The sequence below is a fragment of the Styela clava genome, chromosome 4, assembly GCF_964204865.1.
Source record: "Styela clava chromosome 4, kaStyClav1.hap1.2, whole genome shotgun sequence".
Taxonomy (NCBI): Eukaryota; Metazoa; Chordata; class Ascidiacea; order Stolidobranchia; family Styelidae; genus Styela; species Styela clava.
Window position 1 is genome coordinate 4917353 of NC_135253.1, and position 20506 is coordinate 4937858.

Sequence of the window (20506 nt, forward strand, 5' to 3'; positions counted from 1 at the left end):
CTATTTCAACGAGTGGTGTAATCTCAACAACTGACCCAGCCGTACCGCGGGTGTTATGGGGCGATATGTATTTCTGATTTGCTAATATACTTTATATTTAATTTCATTGTACTAAATTGAATATATATACTTTATGAGACTTTATACCAGATCTTTTTTTGATGAGTCGCCGCAACCGCGAGCGAACACAAATGAAGTAAAATAGAGAGACATTTCGAATTCTTTTAGTTGTCATATATTGAATATTGGGGGACAAAAAAGGGGTATTATACCGTGAAAAGCAGGCAATTTTAACGAACCGAAGATCGTTTCAGGAGACGTTGCATGGAAATTTTCGATTCCATCTTGTGACATCTCGCCCCCCCCCCTCCCCCTGAAAGCATCTCGCGCTCCCCAGTTTAAGAACCACTGCTCTATGATTTAATTTTTGACTCACGCCCTCAGGGTGACGCTCCTCGATAACCTTCACTGGTTTATTGCGTCTCCCACTGAAACGTATTTTTGTTATATATGCTATATATAATTATTTTTGGGTGCTCCCGAAGTATGCGAACCAAGATGGCGGACATCGGAACGTAACATGGGTAACAGGTTAGGGTTGGGCGATAATTTGTTTCCAATTTTCCCTATTTTAGTCCTATTATCAGTTCGAAGACTAGCCAAGAGCCTCCCGTAGTATTTATACCTTAAATTATGGCCTAACCCTAACCTAGTACACATATTACATTCCGATGTCCGCCATCTTGGTTCGCATACTTCAGGAGCACCTATTTTTGTCCATTGTGCACTTTTGGTATGTGATAAAATAAACTACTGACTGACTAACAGATTTGTTTGCTTCGTTTCAATTGAAGATAGCGATAAAAAAGTTTTTCGCACAAGTACCTGGTTGAATATTCGCACAACAGTTTTATTGCTCGATTACTTAGCGATGGATATTCGTTCAACGCCCCAAACAAAATGGATTTATATTACGATGATGAAGTCTTTGCTATCTTGGCACCCGGGTCAAAATCCTGCTGTGCATCACCTGTAAAAGATCTCAACGGCCCATGCTTTTGTTGCGCGTCTCGTGGACCGCCAGCGGGATCGAAACAAGTTTATATCTTGCTAGATGTCAAGACAAAGTTCTGGAATATTTTAGTGTTCTTGGCTGTTTTCTAGTTTAAACACAGAAATATTCCCATTCTTTCATTTAGATGGTAATATTAACGAAGAAAAGCATGCAGAACGGAAGAAGAACGCATTCTGATTTTCAGGTTTCTGAATCACGCGAGATTTGACGGGGCGATTTCGCGATGAATCGGCACCGAAGAAGCGAAACGTGTAATTATTCGGCGCCAAGACGTAGCCGGGTGATTAATACCGCACAAGCAGTAATGTGACGGCAGAAGAGAAATTGAGTAATAAACCAGGGTAACTTCTTCTTTTCGACTTCGATGAAGCGATTGAGAAGGCAAAAAATCAACAAAATTAAATTTCTCGTGGACTGGTAAAAAAGCTTCGCGGGCCGGCGGTTGGGAACCTCTGATTTAGTTATACGTAAATGTTACGATACATAATGTCCCAAATATTTTAGCATCATTAAACTGGAAATTAATTTATTTATCATACAGGCTAAGTGATCACATATGTTGCCTCATCCGAACAAAGTTGTTGAAAGCTTTACAAGAATTCTACCGAAAGTTGATTGTTTATATAAATGGGATTTTAGTCAGTCATCGAAAGAAAAATTTAGCTATACGGAAATGTTGCGATACATAGTTTTTCTCCGTAATTGAGCACCAAAAAAATGCATATTAATTTATGACACAGGATAAATGATCACATATGTTTTTTTATCGGAACAAAGTTGTTAAAGATTTTGCAGGAATCCTACCGCAAGTTAGCGATAACGAATAGGTAAATTAGAGGTTTAAGTGGTGAGTATTTCGGGTTTTCTATTGATTGTTTCTTTCTAAATGATTGTACATCAGTATACACGATATAATAAATACATATGCTTCCTGTCCAAATATCGTATAGTTATTGACAAAATGAGGATTCCATATGTTTATGATTACGCCCAAATTGTCTAGAATCCTTATAAAAGAGATGAGAAGACTACTTGGGCACTATTGACTTGGAAAAAATTGGATAGATCGGGTGAGATTTTTAATTTGTTTCTAAAATTGTGAATGGATTGAGTGGCATTATTCATGTATACATGTATATATAGCGATCCTACAATATTTTTTTCATTTATATATGTATACAGTAGTCTAATTTATATATTGCTATTTACTAATGCTAGAGGTGAAATTAACCTGCACTCTGTTTTTCCAAAATTATGTGTTTAAAAAAAAAGCTCAAATCCCATTAAACAATTTTGAATGTAAAAATTTTTTGTTTAAAATATATTTATGATTCTTTATCCTATCCGTAGAAAGAGAATAATGAAGTCCGCAATCATTTTATTATTGGTGGCAACGTTTGTCATCAACAGCGACGGTCAGTTCAAGATCAGTAAAGCTTGGAAAGGTGTGATAAGGCCCATAAAGATCCTGTAAGTTGCGATTTATTTGCGTTAATGATATTCATTTAATTAGTGATTAGTTTATATTTAGCTGAATACTTCATGTTAAGACTGTTTAATGGCAATGCGTTACCTTTTATATATAAATATCTATCATTCGATGTTTCATTTACACTATATTTAAAAATCTCAGCAACTGCATCAATCACAATTCAGTCAAAATAATCTGTAGAAAATATTCTGGCAATTTGATTTAGTACATTTCACTTTATTAATAATAAATTGTATTAAGATAATGTGATTGCAACAGAGACTGATATGCTGTTTAACATTTTAGTCCAGTTGGGTAAAGTAAACTTACAAAGTTCTAGACTTTTCTTTTATTTGTTTATTTTAGGAGGGGGAAAAACGCCAAACTGCTTTTTAAGCACCGTGCTAAAGCGGCCGTTCTTGCAGATATGCGAGCTTTAAGAGAATTGGTGAGAATGCTAATTTTAGTTCAACAACATATTTTATTTAGCAATATTGGAATGGGAAATGAACTGTAATTCACTATATAGCATTACATTCATATATAACGAGTTACGTGTTTCACATTAGCATATATATGCCGACAAGTGTGAAACAAATGGGAAACCGAGATGGTTGTCGACTGTGATATTCCTGGGAAACGAATTTTCAGCTTCCAAGAGTGGAGTTTCATTTTTTTCCCACGTTGTTGTTATATTTTACTGCACGTCATATTTAGTCAAACTTGTTGCTTTATGATTATGATGGCATTAAATATCTTGGTAAATAGTACTATTTTTTCCAAAGGACGAAGCTGAAATGAATCAAATGATTGAGGCCGTCAAAATGATCAGAGATATGGATGAGGGTAAGAACTATAATTTGCCAGTATACTTAGTTATACACAGTAGTCTAGATTGAATTCGTTTTTCTAAAACTTCGAATCGGTATCATTTATGAGAAAAATAATGTGAAGCAATCAATCAGTTATAAACTTTCCGGTCATTTATCACTTGTGGATTTATATCAACTATAAACCAATGAAACACATCGTGGAAGTCCAATCTGTCTACAATTGCTGTTCTTCTCAAATTAGATATCGTGTTGCAAACGTCTCTGTAAAATAGGATTCTCTCTAAATTATGTACTATGTAACGTCAGTCAAGCCATGGACGGCCTCAACCATTGTGCGTGTAGAAAGAAACAAAGCGAACACAAGAAATTTAGACTTGGGAAAACAAAATTCATTCGCCTTCGCGTTTTATAGTCATTTAACTAGGCACAAAATTACGATTAAAGTAAGTTTAATTTACGGGACCTGCGTGAGGAATAAACACGCTTACCTATGATTTATTATAATTTATAATGCGTAAATTGAAGGATTTCAACATACTATTAGCGCGGGCCCAATAGAAGAGCGGAGTCAACCTGGCCGCTTCTGTAGTCGCTTAAGCGCGCCCTGACTGAAGCTACACTAATCTGTATATCAAAAATTAACGGCCCTCCAGAAGTATGTGCACCAATATGGAGCTAACTAATTTTGTTTGCCTACTTTACATCAAGTTGTGTAAAAGGGCGGAAGCCTATGGGCAGGTGATATATTCACTTGATTAACACAGACTCGTACTCGTACCCGAACTCGTACTAGAACTAAAATAAAGAAAATCGAAATGAAATTATGGCCTAACCCTAACTTGGTACACACGCTACAGGTGTAGCAAATTAACACTGAATAAAGTGATAATTTACTATAAAATTTCTCGTTCATTTCAGATGAATTCAACCACTTCAGAGATGCTCAGTCCGTGGAAGATTTCGAATAATCTTCATGATGTTGAATGTTTACAGTGATAGTAGTATAAGAAAAACAAACAAACATGCAACTTTTTTGATTCAAAATCTTGATTCAATCTTTGTTGGATTATTTACGAGAAAGATGTTTTTCATTGATCAGTGTAATACAGAGTGAATATTTGAACTAACTAAACTTAATTTCGTTAGTTAATTTAACAAAATTTATGAATATGTTCCTTGGTGTTTTTCTTTCTACTATCATGTCATACATGCTTTGGATCCGATTATTTTTTTTCGGATTAATAAAAGCTCGAACACAGTATTGCATTTTATTAAGTCAGAATGAAAGTTTTAGCTTAACATTGCAAGCAGTCGGCCATGATCTGAAGATATAATTCGGCTGGAATGTCAGCCTTCAATGAAATCTAGAAACGATCAGAACGACTATTTTAAAAACACTGTTACTGTCACTATGATGTTTCAAACTGATAAAGGGTTATCTTCTGTTTAATTACTGAATCAATAGCTGTTGAATGTTTAGTTGCGATATGGAAGTCCTCCGAGAGCATATTAGTTTATTATATTGACCGAAACTTGCGTATTTCAGCGTCACCTGTACCTTATTACACTCGCCTCATCCAGTATTATGCATCAGGAAGTGTTTTGGTGAAATTCGTAAACAAATGTTAACATTTTTGTTAGGATAGGAAAACATGCTTGATAAATTATCCTGAGCCTGACACACAATAGGTTTCAATTGAAAAATGTCAAAATAACGTAGAAAATGTCTTTGGTAAATGTCCATCTGGAATGCACAAACCCCAAACATACTATATTGAAATCCTACAATTGCATTTTCCGTTTGCGTCACAATTTATATATCGCGATAATTCAACATCACATGTATATTATATATATATTTGCAAACATTTATGTAGTTAAATTGGTGTTATCCCTAAATCGTTTGTTCGTTTTTTTTTCTGCGAATTTCTCTACTCGCACTCAAGCAGACTTAAAAAGTGTGTCATCTGGTGGTGGTGCCGTTGTAGCACCTGGCGATGGGGGAGGCGGCAGCGATGGCCTCATAAAAAAACAAATCAATAAAAAAGTTTCTGAAAAGAATCCGATGATGAGATGGGATTATTCTCTCTTTAAATAACTACTACTGTTTCGTCATGATCTGTTTGCGATATTCATTTTTTCTGTTTTCTCACAACAAAACTGCATCACAATATTGTCTCTCATCAACGCCTATGTTAATAAAACTAAATTGGCCAACGAAACTCAGTCATTTCATCTGTTCTCACAATTTGTGGATCTCCGCTATAGGAGACCTTATTATCCATCGTTCTGGCTGTCTGTCTAAGCGTCATAGTTTCTAGCGTCAAACGGATGGACCGATCTAGATAGATGAAAGTTCATACATGAGTTATCCTGTCACCCTAGTAAGTTATGAAAGATAACAGGATACCAATTCTAGGCTTTATTAAACAAAAGAACACCACTACCACAACTTAACACTGTAAACAATAGAATAACACGCAAACAGTAAAGTATGCAGTACGACGGAGCTAGGGCAATCAAGAGTACATAGTTTATCTAATAATTACACTGTGAAGAAATGCTAACACTAAAATTTCCCCTGCCTAAAAGATAACGATCAATTGGACGCTTTTCTCCAGTAGAACGCCTAGGAGCCGGGGTGTCTATCTTCTTCATTGGGGGATGTTTCGCGTTTTTCATCATCACCGGGAATATTTGACTTTCTTCCCCTTCTTGAATTTCTGATTGGTTGATCACAGGATGCGATATTTTTGGTGCATAGTCCGAATCTTCTGTATCAGCCTGCTTTGCAGGTAATTGAGAAGGTTGATTATCGGGGGAACTTCCATTATTCTCACTTCTAAGCGGTGTACCATCACCACACGGTGCAAGATGTTTCGTTGATACTGTTGAGGTTTTACAATATGAATACCGAATATGAGCGTAATGTCTGTTCGCATCCAGAAGTTCCACTTCATCGACGTATGGATCAGATTTGTTTCTTCTAATCTGTCTCTTGAGAAGAACAATTTTAGAATTTGTCAGCCACGTTGGAACGGCATATCCTGTGGTAGATCTTCTTGCAAAATTGAACAACCGTTCATGCGGTGTTGCATTTGTTGCAGTGCACAATAGTGATCTGATGGAATGCAAAACATCTAATAGAACATCTTGCCAACATTCAATTGGCAAACTTTTTGACATTAAAGCAAGTTTTATTCCTTTTGTCCCATTGCACCTTTCTACTTAACCATTCGCCGAAGGATTGTAAGGAGTTTTTCTACTGTGAGACACACCCTTTTTTTGCAAAAATCTTTTAAACTCACAACTCATGAAAGCCGAACCACGATCAGTATGTATGTAAGCAGGCATTCCAAATACAGCGAGCAATGGAGTTAGACTTTTTATTACACTGGCGGCCGAAACATCAGGTGTTGGAATAGCGAAGGGAAATCGTGAAAACTTGTCAATTACGCAGAGAAAATATTTGTTGCGATTGTTCGACGGAAGAGGTCCCTTGAAGTCAATACTTAAACGTTCAAAGGGCTGAGTCGCTTTTACAAGAGTTCCTTTCTTCAGGCCGATAGTATTTAGGTTTTATCTCTCTTCATACACGGCAATTCAAGACAGTCCGCTTAACGTCTTCAGTCGAATAAGATAAATTACGGACCGTAACAAAATGAGCGAATCTAGATATACCTGGATGGCATAATGCATCATGTAATTTAGTGAGGATATTATTAGAAGGAAGAGCACATGAAATCCTCGATGACAAATCATGGGACTTTTGAACTTAGTAAAATTGTTGGCTTTTTCTGGCTTTTTTATGTCTTGATTTGGCTTTTTTGTTCGCTGGGGTCTGGCAACCCTGCTCGTGCACCTATAGGAATGCGTTTCAAGCCAGATAAACCATTTACATTAACGTCGGCCAAATTACTAAAATGTATAGTCTGAACACCACCAATCTCAGCAGTTGATGCAGCCTACTTCATGCTGTTTAAAGAACTCGCAGACAACATCTTGAGTTTGATCTTGCAAGCATCCGGACACCAATGTAATAAAAAATGGGCGTTTCATTTGCTTGTATACATGAGACTCCAATTAAAGCATAGTAAAGCATGTAACAGCATTCATCTTTCTTGAAATATTTTATACTATGGCCATAGCTTCTTTTTCGACCGAAGGGTGTTTAAGTTCAGAGCCGTGTAATGTACGTGAAAAAAATGCCACAGGACGACCAGATTGATTTAGTGTCGCTGCTATAGCAATATCTGAAGCATCAGTTTCCAATTTAAATGGAATATTTTCATCAACGGTAATGAGAACAGCATTTTCTATTAACTGTTTTAGTTCATAAAAAGCTCCAATAGCAGTGTCAGTAAGAGGAAAAAGGATCGATTTTATTAATGATCTGATTCTATTTGAAAAGTTTGGAATCCATCTAGAATAGTATGAAAAGAATCTCATGCATCTGTTCAATTCTTTAGAATTTGATGGTATTGGAAGTTGGCGTAAAGGTTTTAATCTTTCGGGATCTGGACGAATTTCACCTTCAGCAATTTGATATCCTAAAATCGGCAATGTTCGAGTAGTCCATATACTTTTTGATTCAGTAAAAATCAATCCTCGTTGTTTTGCAGATTCCAGGAAAGCAGCCGGGTTTTTGTCGTGATCCTCTTTAGTCATCCCACAAATAGTTATGTTTTCTAAATATGGAAAAACTCCTCGCAGTTGTTCTTCTTTCACGAGCTGCTTCATTATCCACTGAAAACAAGAGACCCCATTTGTGATTACTGATTACGAAAGGCAGCCTTGTGAATTGGTATAAATTTCCCTCGGCTTCAAACGCGGTAAACTCTCTATCTTGGTGTTTCAGTGGAACTTGATGATAAGCGCTAGTGAGATCAACAGTACTGAAAACTTGATATTGTGCGATTTCATTCACTAACTCTGAAAAGTTTGGCAATGGAAAAGCGTCCAATAAAGTGAACTTGTTAATAGGTTGCGAGTAATCAATTGCCAAACGTTTCTTTCGATTTTCTGCTTTAACCACAACGACTTGAGCTCTCCATGGCGAAAGGCATGTTTCGATAATTCCTTCTCGCTGAAGTCTTGCTACTTCGTCTCGAATGAATATTCTATCTTCGTGTGAATATCTTCTCGATTTAGTGGCAATTGGATGACAGTCCGAAGTTAAATGCTCGAATGGTTCAGGTGGGGTTATTTTCAATGATGAGAAACCACAAATTGATAATTCAGGTTTTTTACCACCATAGTAAAAGCTTACACTTTTATGCAGGGTTTGGAAATTAAGTCCGAGGATCATATCAGCGCATAAGCAGTCGATTACACCAAACTTAACTCCGCAATATTTATGATTATTATAGTATAAATCCATTTCAGTACACCCAAGAACTTCTACTGAACATTTAGACGATGCCATGGAAATGACATTCTTTGTCGGACGAACGTTGAGCCTAAGAAGGGTGAATATAATTTTCCGAACTACCACTGTCGAACAAAGCTCGTACTTTTCGTTGACCGACTTCTACCAAGGCTGTGGCTTGTCGTAATGTAGTAGGAACGTATCCAACATGAGTATAAGGTTTGTCATGAATAGTAGCTAATGTTGAATGTGGTATCATCACTGAAATGTCAAGGCGACTGCTGGAGTCATTATTCGAAATAGTTCTTCCGCGACAGACCTTTGCAAAATTTCCTTTCCTTTGACACTTGAAACAGACTACTCCCCGAGCTGGGAATTTCGATCGTGGGTGTCTACTATTACCACAGAAAAAGCATTTACTTCTAATAGTCATCGCTGCATTATCTGGCAACGATCCAACATCGAAATTGTTAGATTGTATTGTTGAAGGTGCTGCTCCGACGGAAGTGTTTTCGTTTTTAGCATGAGATTGTGAATTTCGAACGGCAGTTTCCAATGATTTGGCTTGATCAACCATTTCGTTCAGTGTCAATTTCTTATTCTCGAGCAGTCGTTGGCGTATCCAATGAGAATGTATACAATGAGTGGAAACTTCCAAATATTTGCTGATTTTAACTTTAAATTACTCTGGGATATCTTGCCATTGAAATTTAAAATTTGCCGTTTTCATGTCTTGTGAATTTACAAAAAAAAAAAAATTATTATATTATTTAGAGTACATTTTGTTATCAATTATGATTTTGGGGATATCATAGGGGGCATTACGGTGGTTTTAAAACAGTGCACCAAAAGTTCAATTCATGACGGCGTAAGGCGGGTAATAAATTAAAAACACAGCGTCGTTCACAGCGAAATTCCACAGTTACGTGCAGCTCGCCTCTGACGGTTTTAGTGAATATATACAAAAACACGCTCGCGTGTAGCGCCGATCGAATGCATGAAATGTGGAACTTTTACTTGGAATTTAATGCTAATAAAGTTGATTTTTTATTGTCATTCAATGATTATTTACATGCGTCGTGATTAGTGGTGGGCAAAATCGTATTTTTTTATATAAAACAAGAGAGCTATGCTCAAATATATGGACACGTAGCGCCACCCAATGGCAATAATTTTGATGACGTCATAGCGAAAAAAAAAGTAATAGCCTTCTGGAGAAAAATTTTATCATTAACCACTGAAAATTTCAAAGCAATTGGTCCAGTATTCGAAGAAAAAAGCAATTTTTTAAAAATGAAGACGGAGACAAATAACAATAACAACAAAATTTTGAAACGATCGTTATGTCCACTTCGTGTCCAATTATTCGAATATTTTAACAAATATCGGCGAAGATGTTAAAGATAACTATCAAGGAGTGCATTCACAACAAAAATTAATTTTATTCTGATTTTTATCTTCTGTGTAGGATTTGTATCACAGTTACGGTCCCAATTTTGAGCGAACAATATTATCCTTACTGACCCCGGGATGCGATATTTGTGAAGCTGATAGTTGACATTTTTATGTTTTAATTTGATATCGTTCCCGTGTTACTTTCGTATTAAATAATAAATAAAAAACTCCGCAAATTGTTGAGATTTAGGTAACTCAGCTTTGGTTTCAAACACTGATACTTAACACGTGAACAAATCAGCAATAATGGCATTTCTACGTGGTCAAAATATTATTTCTCCACAATATCTCGGGAAAACTTGCATAGAATACCTTATTCACATGCCTTGCTTATCTGATTCAACGTTTTTAAAATTTACAAAAACGATGTTGTCGCGATTTACGCAAAATCAGAAATTGAAAAATTTGATGGCGCAAAAATGGAACAAAACAAAAAATTCTCACATTCATAGTTTCTGCCTGTTGGCGATAGCCGTTGGTAAATTTTACATATCTCGTTGTAAATTTATGTTACTAAATTCTATTTTGCTTTGCGCCCTGTATTTGTATTAAAATAAAAGAGAATGTATAAATTAGCTTAAATTAGCTTATAACCCTTCTTTCATTTTGAACGTCCTAAACCACGGTTACATGCGCGTTACTGAATAACAATCACGCATTCTTATTTATCATTATTAAAGCCAAATAAAAAAGGTAACATGTCGTAAAGATAAAAAAAAGTCTGACGGTGTTAATTGCGCTGCAGTGATAATACACAGAATAATATTGTTGGGACGAAACCATAATGCGCGACCGTAAAAAGATGGTGCTGCTTTTTAGTGGAAGAAGTTTCGCATGAAAAAGTTTCTCAAACGGAATGCGACCCATGTAAAGGGGGGCGTGGGGGCATTGTATTCATTGATATAGGATGGGGTTAACATATTTACCCAGGTGGAGAGGACCCTGCTGTTTCTCGAATTTTTGTCTTCGTTTTTAATGTCAAGATATCCCAGACTGACAGAGTAATTTAAAATAGGGGAGCCCTGGGGATTCGTATGTAGCACCTTATAAACTATGATTGTGAGAAGCCGTGGTTCGTCATACATTTAGGCCTTCTTATCGCCATTGCTTTGCCCTGGATGAATATGTACCTAAATCTCATGCTATAATTAGAAATAACCGCACTTGACTTCATATTCTGTGCTATAGCTACGTTTTCTGCCTAATATATATGCATTCCCAATAAGCATATGCTCATAGTTGGTATGCTTTCAACGTACCATACTTCGAAACCCAAAACCGAACACGAATTGAAAAATTAGAAGCCTCAATACGGCTAATTTCGCGGCCGAAGCAAAGGATTGTTGCAGCGAGCGATATGCTTTCTCCATATGCAACGAACCATTTAGCTGGACGACGTAAAAAATGCAGGGCACAATGGATTAATGAGCAAATATTTGGAAGTTCCCACTCATTGTATATATGCTCATTGGCGTATCCAACTGGAATTCAAGCCACGTATAAAAGAGTCCCGAATATATTCATTCTGGTATTCTTTAGCAGATACATTCTGGTATTCTTTAGCAGATACGTTCTGAAAGTTACAATCTTTGCTCAATTCTGTCAATGCTCCCAAATATTCAGCAACTGACTCAGAAATTTGTTGGGATCGCGTGGCCAACCTATGACGTGCATATATTTCATTCTTTGGCTGTACAAAAATCCCTTTCAACGTATCTAAGGCTTCATCATAAGTTGTGATATTCCTAATATATCTATAAGTTCTCGGAGACACATAGTTTAATACTATCAATTTATCCAGTCCTTCAGTGGGCAAAGCTTCCAAGAAATTTTCGAATGTCTTTTGCCAATGCAGCCATTCGCATTCCGCGACACGTGTATTAGGATCTGTGTCTAGATTCTCAGGCTTCAAAACTTTATCCATCGTGGTTGGTTCGTTAAGTTATGTTTAATAAATTGTTATAAAAGATAACAGGATACCAATTCTAGGCTTTATTAAACAAAAGAACACCACTGCCACAACTTAACACTGTAAACAATAGAATAACACGCAACTAATAATTACACTGTAAAGAATTACTAACACTACATGTGCCTTCTATGTAAAACCCTGATTGAAGTTTTGCGTCTATGGCAACAATGGAAAAACGCGCCAGTCATTATGAAAGTTCCAATTTTTCACAATTTATCGCTGTTTTCTCGTCAAGCAATTCGAAAAATGAAATTCCAAAAAACGCTACCTTCCGCAGAGAAATCCTCTTTCGAACAAGTCGTCTTTTGTGCCGATACTTCCTAACCTCTTAGTGAACATTACATTAATTTTAAGCTACAGTTTATCACTCATGCAAGAATGTCTAGGAAACGCGCAGCGCTTAAATGAACCTGTAGTTTCGACAAACCGTTTTACTTGATCACGCTTCCCGCTGCCGTTGCAGATCCGCAAGTTTCTGAGGGTGGTAACCGGTTGTTTGAGTGCGGGCCTCAACTATTGGCGCAGATCCTGAGCGCCTACAGGCTTGTAACAATAGCTTCGAGAAAGACTGAGAGCATAAATTTGAATTTTCGATGTTTCTAAACCTAAAAAATTTTAACGTCGAATTGTGTGAGTAATTTTTGTTGGATTTTACGCCAAAATATATCTTTTTGCGTATATGCTATGAAATTTATTCACGTTGGTTAATTTTCGCGTGGGACCAATTCCTGAAATAGGCAAATCTCCCAGTAGGTCGTGACAAATGCAAGAAAAACACTATAGCTAACTAATATCAGTATTCTGAGATCGTTTCACAAGAAATTCATATTTGTCTTTAGAGTGCTTGTTGCAAATGTGTAGAAACTTGAGCCGTGGTTGATTGAAGGGTTTGATTTGTCTGAAAAATGAAAAGAAGTTATTCAGGCATAACTGTTTACATTCTTCACAAACACCAATGTTGTAACTTATTTGCAACAACTGGAGTCATTTCAATTTTGAAAAAACATTATTTTTATAGTCCTAAAATCTATCAGTTCACTCACGAATGAGTTCACTCTGGTGATGTGCTTTTTCATTTTAGACCTAAAAATTTGAGATTGGGTCACTGGTTTGGCATAAAAGTGATTCTGTCCACAACAAAACTTTCACCCAACACAAGGCTAGCAGCAATAAAAACAACAACTTAGCAAAACGATCAATATAACCATTTCGTGTTCAAGAACCAAGCATATGGACTCGAATGGTGCGAAAAAAAACTTATAATACAAAGGGTTTTGACGATCGGTATCATTTGAGTATGAATGTCTGACGATGGCTTCGGTTAGTCTTTCGGTTGGCTTTATTCAGTAAGGAAGATGTTTTCACAGTGATCATTAATTTGTAATTATTTAGTTGTGCTTTTTACATGGATCCTAAACTCTGGAGTAAGACACAAATTGAATTGAATTTTTTTTACACGACCGCGCATCGCGGAATGACTTGTCTCTTCCAAAGCGGTCTTTTTGGCAACTTCTTCCATTTTAGTCTTGAAAATTTGAAATTGATTGGTCCACTGGTTGGGGATAAAAATGTTAAATTCTGTGCACAAAAATTTACCCAACTACAAGGCTATAGCAGTAACAACAACAATTTAGCAAAACAATCAATATGGCCACTTCATGTACAAAAACATGAGAGCAATACCCAAATATATGCACTCGAATGTTGCAAACCAAAACTTTATTTTGAAATTAAAATCAGTGTCGATCAAACTGATAAAAATGAGGCGCGAAAAAAACTTATAATCTGAATGGTTTTGACGATCAGTATCTCATTCAAGCATGAATGTCATGATTTTAAACGATGGCTTCAGTTAGTCTTTTTTGCAAGGAAGATGTTTTCACTGTGCTCATTAACTTGTAATTATTTAGTTGTGATTTTTAACTGGATCTTATACTCTGGAGTAAGTCACAAATTGAATTGAAATTTTCTTCACACGGCAATAACGCATCGAACGCGGAATCAGCGCAAAGTGCGCAAATTTTAATTGTGATGATGTCATCGCTCACAAAAAAACGAATTTCAGCATAGAGCCCACAAAAATTTTTTGAAATAAATAAAAGTAATACCCTTCTTGCGACAAATTTCGATTTTTATTTAAAATGCATGATCCCGATTCACAGATGTCAATATACCTGGATTGGAATGTAGGCCTACGACTTGTTTTAATTTCATCGAGGAAGGCACAAGCCATGATTAATCGATCAAAAATCTCAACCACCATTCGCTCTTAGTTTCATCCAATAAGAAAAACAAATAAGGATCGATACTTCACCGTGTGTTTCATACTCTTCATTACACACAAAATATCCAGGTTGACTCAATATACATTGAAACTTCCAGTGCAACGGGAAATACACACCACCATGAATAAGATCATTTGTTTATACATCTTGGTTTATTCATCACGATGACACATCACTTCGGAGTCCGAACGTACATTTGTAATAGCGATTATTAATTTCATAACGCATATTCTTATAATATTTCAGTTGCTGGCGTTATAATATCTTTATGTTTATTTGAGTAATGAATTTGATATGTTCAACTAGTCAGTACTTTGTAAAATCAACGAAAAATCACTCTCAGCCCTTGACAAATGGAAGTACTGCCGAAGAAACGCTTTATGGATTCTGTACCGAGTGGATTGCAGTATTCTGTCTGTTCAGCATGCTGGAGCTTTTGTTTCTGTATCTTATCATGGCAACTTATTTATATGGAGTAAAATTTGAAAAGATCCACACAAAGGGTGGATGTGGGTGCAAACTGAACTCTTCAAAAATGATTTGGAGTCTTTTCATGTCAGCTTTCATCCTTTCGATAATCAAAATAAGTGTGGAAATTACAGAAAATGTTTTCGCATTTACGAATGATAGCGTGTGTAACACCACGAGAGCACTGAAGTCTGTGTTGTCTACGCTATGTGTTTGTCCTATATACTCTATTCTATGGATACGACAGCGGATATTTTATAGTATGCCGGCACTGAGTTCCCTCAGTAACGCAGTAGTCAAGATTGCGAGTTCTATATCTATATTCTTGATGGGCCTGAGCGGAGTGTTGCCAAGTATTATATATTTGTCAACAAGGAGATATGTGAGCACTGACGTCGGATGCAAAAAATCATATTCCACAATAAATTCGAAAGTACCGGGATACTTGGGATTGGTTCTGTCAATATCTTTTCAGTCACTGCTGGTTGGTTTGTTTCTCTATCCTCTTGTAGTACATAGAAAAACTTCAGTTCAACTAAATACTGATACTTCGCGTCAGCTCATTTTGATGAAACGTGTGTTATTTATGGCAACCATAACAGTGATATATGATATAATGGGAACACCATTTAGGCTGATCGTTTCTGGACGATTGTCCATACTCCCCCATGTATATTATGGATACGGTTTGTTAGTTGGGCAAATTTGTGTCATCGGATCTTTTGCTAACTGGAAACAAAGATTGTTCCCGTTTTGTACCACTTACACAAGAAATAGAAGTCACAATAGTCAGCAATCATCCTCAGTCCGAAGTGCAAAGCAAGCTTCAGAAATTACAACAGTATTTTAATCTGAAATATTGTAATGAAACCAGTTGACTAATTAACAAATACGCTAGCAATAATATTGCAACATTTTGTGATAGTCACAGTCCACAAACCAACTCCCCTGACAGGGTAGGATTCAGCAAGAGGCAAGGGATGAAGCCTAGGGTTCATGACATTTTAATTATGAACTAATATTCATTTTTAATCCGCTTTCAAATTTTATACGCGTATTCCAGGATTTGAACGGTTTGAAAAAATTAAAAATGAATGTTGTTTTATTTTTCATCAGGCTATTTTTACTTGTTCCAAAACTCTGCCATTGTAATTTAAAAAAATTAAATTCTTTTCAAATTAAATAGTTTTCACTCTAATAATGCCTTTGTTATTTGGAACTGTATTAATTTATCTACACAATATCAATTCAGTATTGTTTCATTTTTTTAATAATTGAATGGTAAGCGGCCTGTGTGATGATTTGCTTGGGTGTAGCTCAGCCTTAGATCATAGGTTATCAAAGTGCTCCATACGGAGCCCCAGGTCTCCGTGAGAGAATCCTAGCGGCTTCGCAAACAATCCCTTCAATCATTAAAATTCTGACTTACTGAATATTTTAGTAACAGTCCAATGAAGAAATACCGACATTAATAAAATTTGACAACGGTAGCGTCAAAATGTGGCAGAAAAACGGCAATTCAACTGTATGTACAAGTTACAATATATATTTCCGTATATCGTTGCCACATACCGACTCTTGTCAAATTGACAGCATTAATATAATTTATCTGTAAAATTTAGATTTATTTCAGCTTGTATCAACCTTATTAAGAAAGGTTTAGTATTTTTATTTTTTATTTCATGCATACAAAAATTTTTTTTTTTTTATTGTTTTAAATTTATTGTGAGACTCCGTGTATAAAATTCGACATCTCCAGGGGCTCCATAACACCAAAAACTTGGGAACCCCTGACTCAGGTAAAAACCATTCTTATTTATCTTGTACTATCGTGACGCAATATTACATCAAATTCATACAACTAAGGTATTATATATATTATAAGCATGATGCTACAGAAACAGACAGCAAGAGAGGGCGCTCGAGGACAAAACAGGCGGCATTTACAAAAAAAATTGGGGGGGAAGTGCCTTTTTTGTTCACCTAATGATATTTCGTAAAATATTTTCGAGCTTAAGACTCTCAATTTGCAAATACATTTCGAGCTCACGCACTAAGAAATTATGGAAAAAATCGCCTGCGATCGAAAAGCCAAGCTACTGTTAGCTATATTGCTGAAAAGCGGTTTGAATGAGCAGAATTTTTTTTTTCCTTGGCTTAAAATCAATGCTAACTTAAATGTTTCTTGTCTGCTAAAGATTATCAAATCGTATGCTGCCCGCGACAAAACTGAATTATAATTGGCGGTCCAGAATGCATTTTGGCTGTACATGACTGGCCTAGGATCTCTCAACGTCTAAATCTGGCGCTGCCTGATACATAAAAATCGAACTGGTTCAGTAAATCATTTCGAGAAACGTGTTCTCAAACTAAAACACGCATGATTGTTACACAAATGGTTTATGATGGACAGAATTCTTTTTTCTCAAAAAGGATGACTGCGAATTTTTGACTATACCATTGTTATTTCGAAAGTATTTAATTGGGTTCTGCAAAAGACCATCTGAAAAGCGAAATAAATATTTTTATTCACTATAGTATACGTTACGTATCTCAAAATAGATGTGTGGTATTCGCCAATCCAACTTGTAAATCTTTTGTTGCAAATAACTGGTGGAGACAGACACTTCCTGTCTTTGAGTTGTTAAAAACCAGACTGAGTGACGAAATATCACTGGTTATTAATTATTATCCCAGTAAGCAAATATAGTGAATAGAAATGGGGCATAGTTGTGGCAAGCAGCCCTACTGAACGGTATACTTGCCTCTCACTGAGTCTATGTATTCGCATATCAAGATTAAATATTGCTCACCGCAAGTGATGATAAGAAGACGAATAATAATAATAAACGTGATGCTGCGCGCATGTTACAAAGCAAATATTTTTACACAATACTCAGTTACCGTTTTTTCTATGATTTATATGTAAAGATCGTCAGTAAATATAACATTATTATCTACATTCTACAATATAACCTTGTCATATACCCGGAACTAGAATCGAATACAATATGCATCTCATATGATGTTTTCTAGGTGTTTGCAATAATATAAATTAAAGATACAGTGAAGCGAAATATGCGAATGTGATTGCGGTTAAGAGGATAGCACAAACAAGTGGTGTCGCCGATTCAACAGAATAAAAGAAGGGGTAAAGTAATTTGGTTATAACTGTAACAAAATCCACTCGAAATGGGAAGTTAAAATTAAACTTATTTCATTACCAAATATGCTCTATTCTTCGGTTTCTGCTTCGAAGTTTGATTCTTTTATCGAGAATTATGCGCGGATGAAGGGAATGTTTTTTGCATTATTTTATTTTTCTATGCTTTGAGTAAGCTTTACCAAAATGTTCATCGTTCGCATACGACTCCTCGTAGAGCGGATAAAGCAAATCCGGATCGCATACCCTGTTCTTTAGAGCCTGGATCTCGATCAACCACTAGATAAAAGTTTGGCCAACTTGATGTAGACTGGATTGGCTGATCCTCCTGCCATTTATTATAATTTGAAGAATCACCTGCAAAGTGTTTGATCTGAAATGTAACACAATGTCAATTATCGTGAATATTACCTGAGGTTTTATTTTATGTTATGGGGTAATCGCTTGCGAAAAGTCTCCATAAAGCCAGTTAGGGACGGAGCTAGTGCTATCTGAATGATGGGATTTCATTTTGACTTAGCTTAGGCTCTAACACCTATCAACTGGGTTAAACTGCACGGCGGAAGGGACCGGCACTTGACCGCTTCGCGGTTCCGAGATGTCTACGATGATGTCAAGATGACTTTTTGAACCAATTTCTGTACTATTTCTCACACAATTATTTTACTATAATAGGATTTTACTTGGCAAATCCATTCTTATTGAAAGACGATATGTAATATTTGCAGGTTTGTCCATGGGATATTTTTTTCTGTCCCATTCCCATGCCATAGCAATTATGTCTGTCCTATCACATCCATCCCATGGGATTCCCATTGGAATAAAAATCAATAAAAATTGCTAAATTTAGTTTTAGCGTCTACTAAATCGGACTACATGTACGAATAGACAAGCAAAACAACAAAATTTACGGACTTCGTTAACTTTATATTCATAACTATTATACAAGTGTCCATCAGCTCCTTCACGAAGTATATTGTTAATGTCGAATATATATTGCTCTTTAAAACTAACAAGAGAGATATGCTCAAATATATGGACACGAAAGCCATAACGAAATGTTTTACCATCATTTTCCCAAAAATCGTACGATTTTCGTGTCCCATGGGAAATACAAATGTGTGCTGTCCCATCCCATCCGATGGAAATACCATTCCCATGGACAAGCCTGAATAATTGTATCATGTGGGTTCGGTTGAATAAGAACTAACTTATTTGAATGCAATCTCCATTATATTTCTTCTAGCAATTTTAGGGTGAGATTTCTTAATACAGATATGGAAAAAAATATAAATTCCAACCTTTTCAATAACTGGCCCTTTAATCCAAACTGATGTGGAAATCCAGTCATCTGGTATTTTCGAACGAATATTTTTCATAATGTTGTTGTAAGTATTTTCGTCGGGTATTTGAGCAACGCTTGAATTTTTATCTTGACAAATCGATACCGCTCGAGAATATGGTACTGTTTCCAAGTAAACCACTGTGATGTAGCAACGTCTTTCAACAAGCAAATCACAATCTGTATTATAAGGAAAATAAAACATCATTGTGGAAAAGAGGATGTCATTTACTAGAATTAAAAATAGATTACCTCCTATTTCCATGTCAGAAAAAAATGTTTTTCGATAATTTTCCATTGTCAAGTTCCGTAGCAATTTCATAGTAATGGTTTGAATTTCTGAAAAAGGAAATACATTTAGTTCATTCAATGCTATGTTGACACTCCTAACTTCAGCTCATTTAAACGAGTGAAGCTAACGATATATTTCAGAAGCTGGCGTACGCCATTTTGTGTTTGCAATGGCAAGTTTCAGAATGTTCGTCATCGAATAAATGTGATACGAAATCCGTAGCGGTAACGACTCAGATGTATAACGATTTCCAATTATATCTCAATTTGTTTCTTCCTTCGCCATATTTGATAGAATAATATAACTACTGCGATGTGCAAATTATGATTACCTTGTTTAATATTATCCATAACACTTTGTTCCAGATGGTGTTTCACGTCGTAATGTGTAACGTAGACTTGTCTAGTTCCATTTGACAACGAAGTAAAACTCCAATGACAAACAATCACGGTTAGAAAAAACCCAAGAACGACAATGAGTTGGCTGTTTTTATCAGACATTTTTACAAAAAAACTGCAATGACGAAAAGTGATTGGGATCAACTTTTGGCCGTATGACAGAGATATTAATGTTATTGATTGGAAGCATGTACTAGTATAAAAGGTTTAAAAAACACATCATTATATGTAAAGAACACGTCTATGGTATATTCCAGGGATGTGCAACAGGTGGCCCACAAGCCATTTAGTGTGGCCAACACTAAAATTTTACCCATCACGCATAAAATCCTAACCCGACAGGTTTATGTTTGAAAAATCGCTAACATGGATAAAAACACGTGT

General features: G+C 36.0%; 4 protein-coding genes across 4 annotated transcripts; 1 reads left to right on the plus strand and 3 right to left on the minus strand.

Moving 5' to 3' along the window:
- The first annotated feature begins 2123 nt into the window (after positions 1–2123).
- Positions 2124–4551, plus strand: LOC144422059 (uncharacterized). The gene is made up of 5 exons (XM_078111795.1): positions 2124–2145; positions 2426–2545; positions 2913–2994; positions 3332–3392; positions 4298–4551. The coding sequence occupies exons 2-5, from the start codon at positions 2436–2438 to the stop codon at positions 4345–4347; spliced, it is 303 nt and encodes a 100-aa protein (XP_077967921.1). The 5' UTR covers positions 2124–2145; positions 2426–2435; the 3' UTR covers positions 4348–4551.
- An 838-nt stretch (positions 4552–5389) lies between these two features.
- On the minus strand, positions 5390–6579 carry LOC120325803 (uncharacterized). Its single transcript, XM_078111431.1, has one exon. The coding sequence runs from the start codon at positions 6563–6565 to the stop codon at positions 5918–5920; it is 648 nt and encodes a 215-aa protein (XP_077967557.1). The 5' UTR covers positions 6566–6579; the 3' UTR covers positions 5390–5917.
- A 5088-nt stretch (positions 6580–11667) lies between these two features.
- LOC120325833 (uncharacterized) lies at positions 11668–12126 on the minus strand. Its single transcript, XM_039391995.2, has one exon. The coding sequence runs from the start codon at positions 12124–12126 to the stop codon at positions 11668–11670; it is 459 nt and encodes a 152-aa protein (XP_039247929.2).
- A 5819-nt stretch (positions 12127–17945) lies between these two features.
- LOC120325802 (uncharacterized) lies at positions 17946–20247 on the minus strand. The gene is made up of 4 exons (XM_039391966.2): positions 20056–20247; positions 19685–19771; positions 19392–19612; positions 17946–18463 (listed from the first exon to the last, which is right to left on the minus strand). The coding sequence occupies exons 1-4, from the start codon at positions 20222–20224 to the stop codon at positions 18281–18283; spliced, it is 660 nt and encodes a 219-aa protein (XP_039247900.1). The 5' UTR covers positions 20225–20247; the 3' UTR covers positions 17946–18280.
- Between the last annotated feature and the right edge of the window lie 259 nt (positions 20248–20506).

Coding starts and splice junctions, on each gene's coding strand:
- LOC120325802 (XM_039391966.2), bottom strand. CDS start 20,224: ATGTCTGATAAAAACAGCCAACTCATTGTCGTTCTTGGGTTTTTTCTA. Junction 19,772..20,055: donor TATGGATAATATTAAACAAG/GTAATCATAATT, acceptor TTCCTTTTTCAG/AAATTCAAACCATTACTATG. Junction 18,464..19,391: donor AAGGGCCAGTTATTGAAAAG/GTTGGAATTTAT, acceptor GTTACATTTCAG/ATCAAACACTTTGCAGGTGA.
- LOC144422059 (XM_078111795.1), top strand. CDS start 2,436: ATGAAGTCCGCAATCATTTTATTATTGGTGGCAACGTTTGTCATCAAC. Junction 2,546..2,912: donor ATAAGGCCCATAAAGATCCT/GTAAGTTGCGAT, acceptor TGTTTATTTTAG/GAGGGGGAAAAACGCCAAAC. Junction 2,995..3,331: donor TGCGAGCTTTAAGAGAATTG/GTGAGAATGCTA, acceptor TTTTTTCCAAAG/GACGAAGCTGAAATGAATCA.
- LOC120325803 (XM_078111431.1), bottom strand. CDS start 6,565: ATGTCAAAAAGTTTGCCAATTGAATGTTGGCAAGATGTTCTATTAGAT.
- LOC120325833 (XM_039391995.2), bottom strand. CDS start 12,126: ATGGATAAAGTTTTGAAGCCTGAGAATCTAGACACAGATCCTAATACA.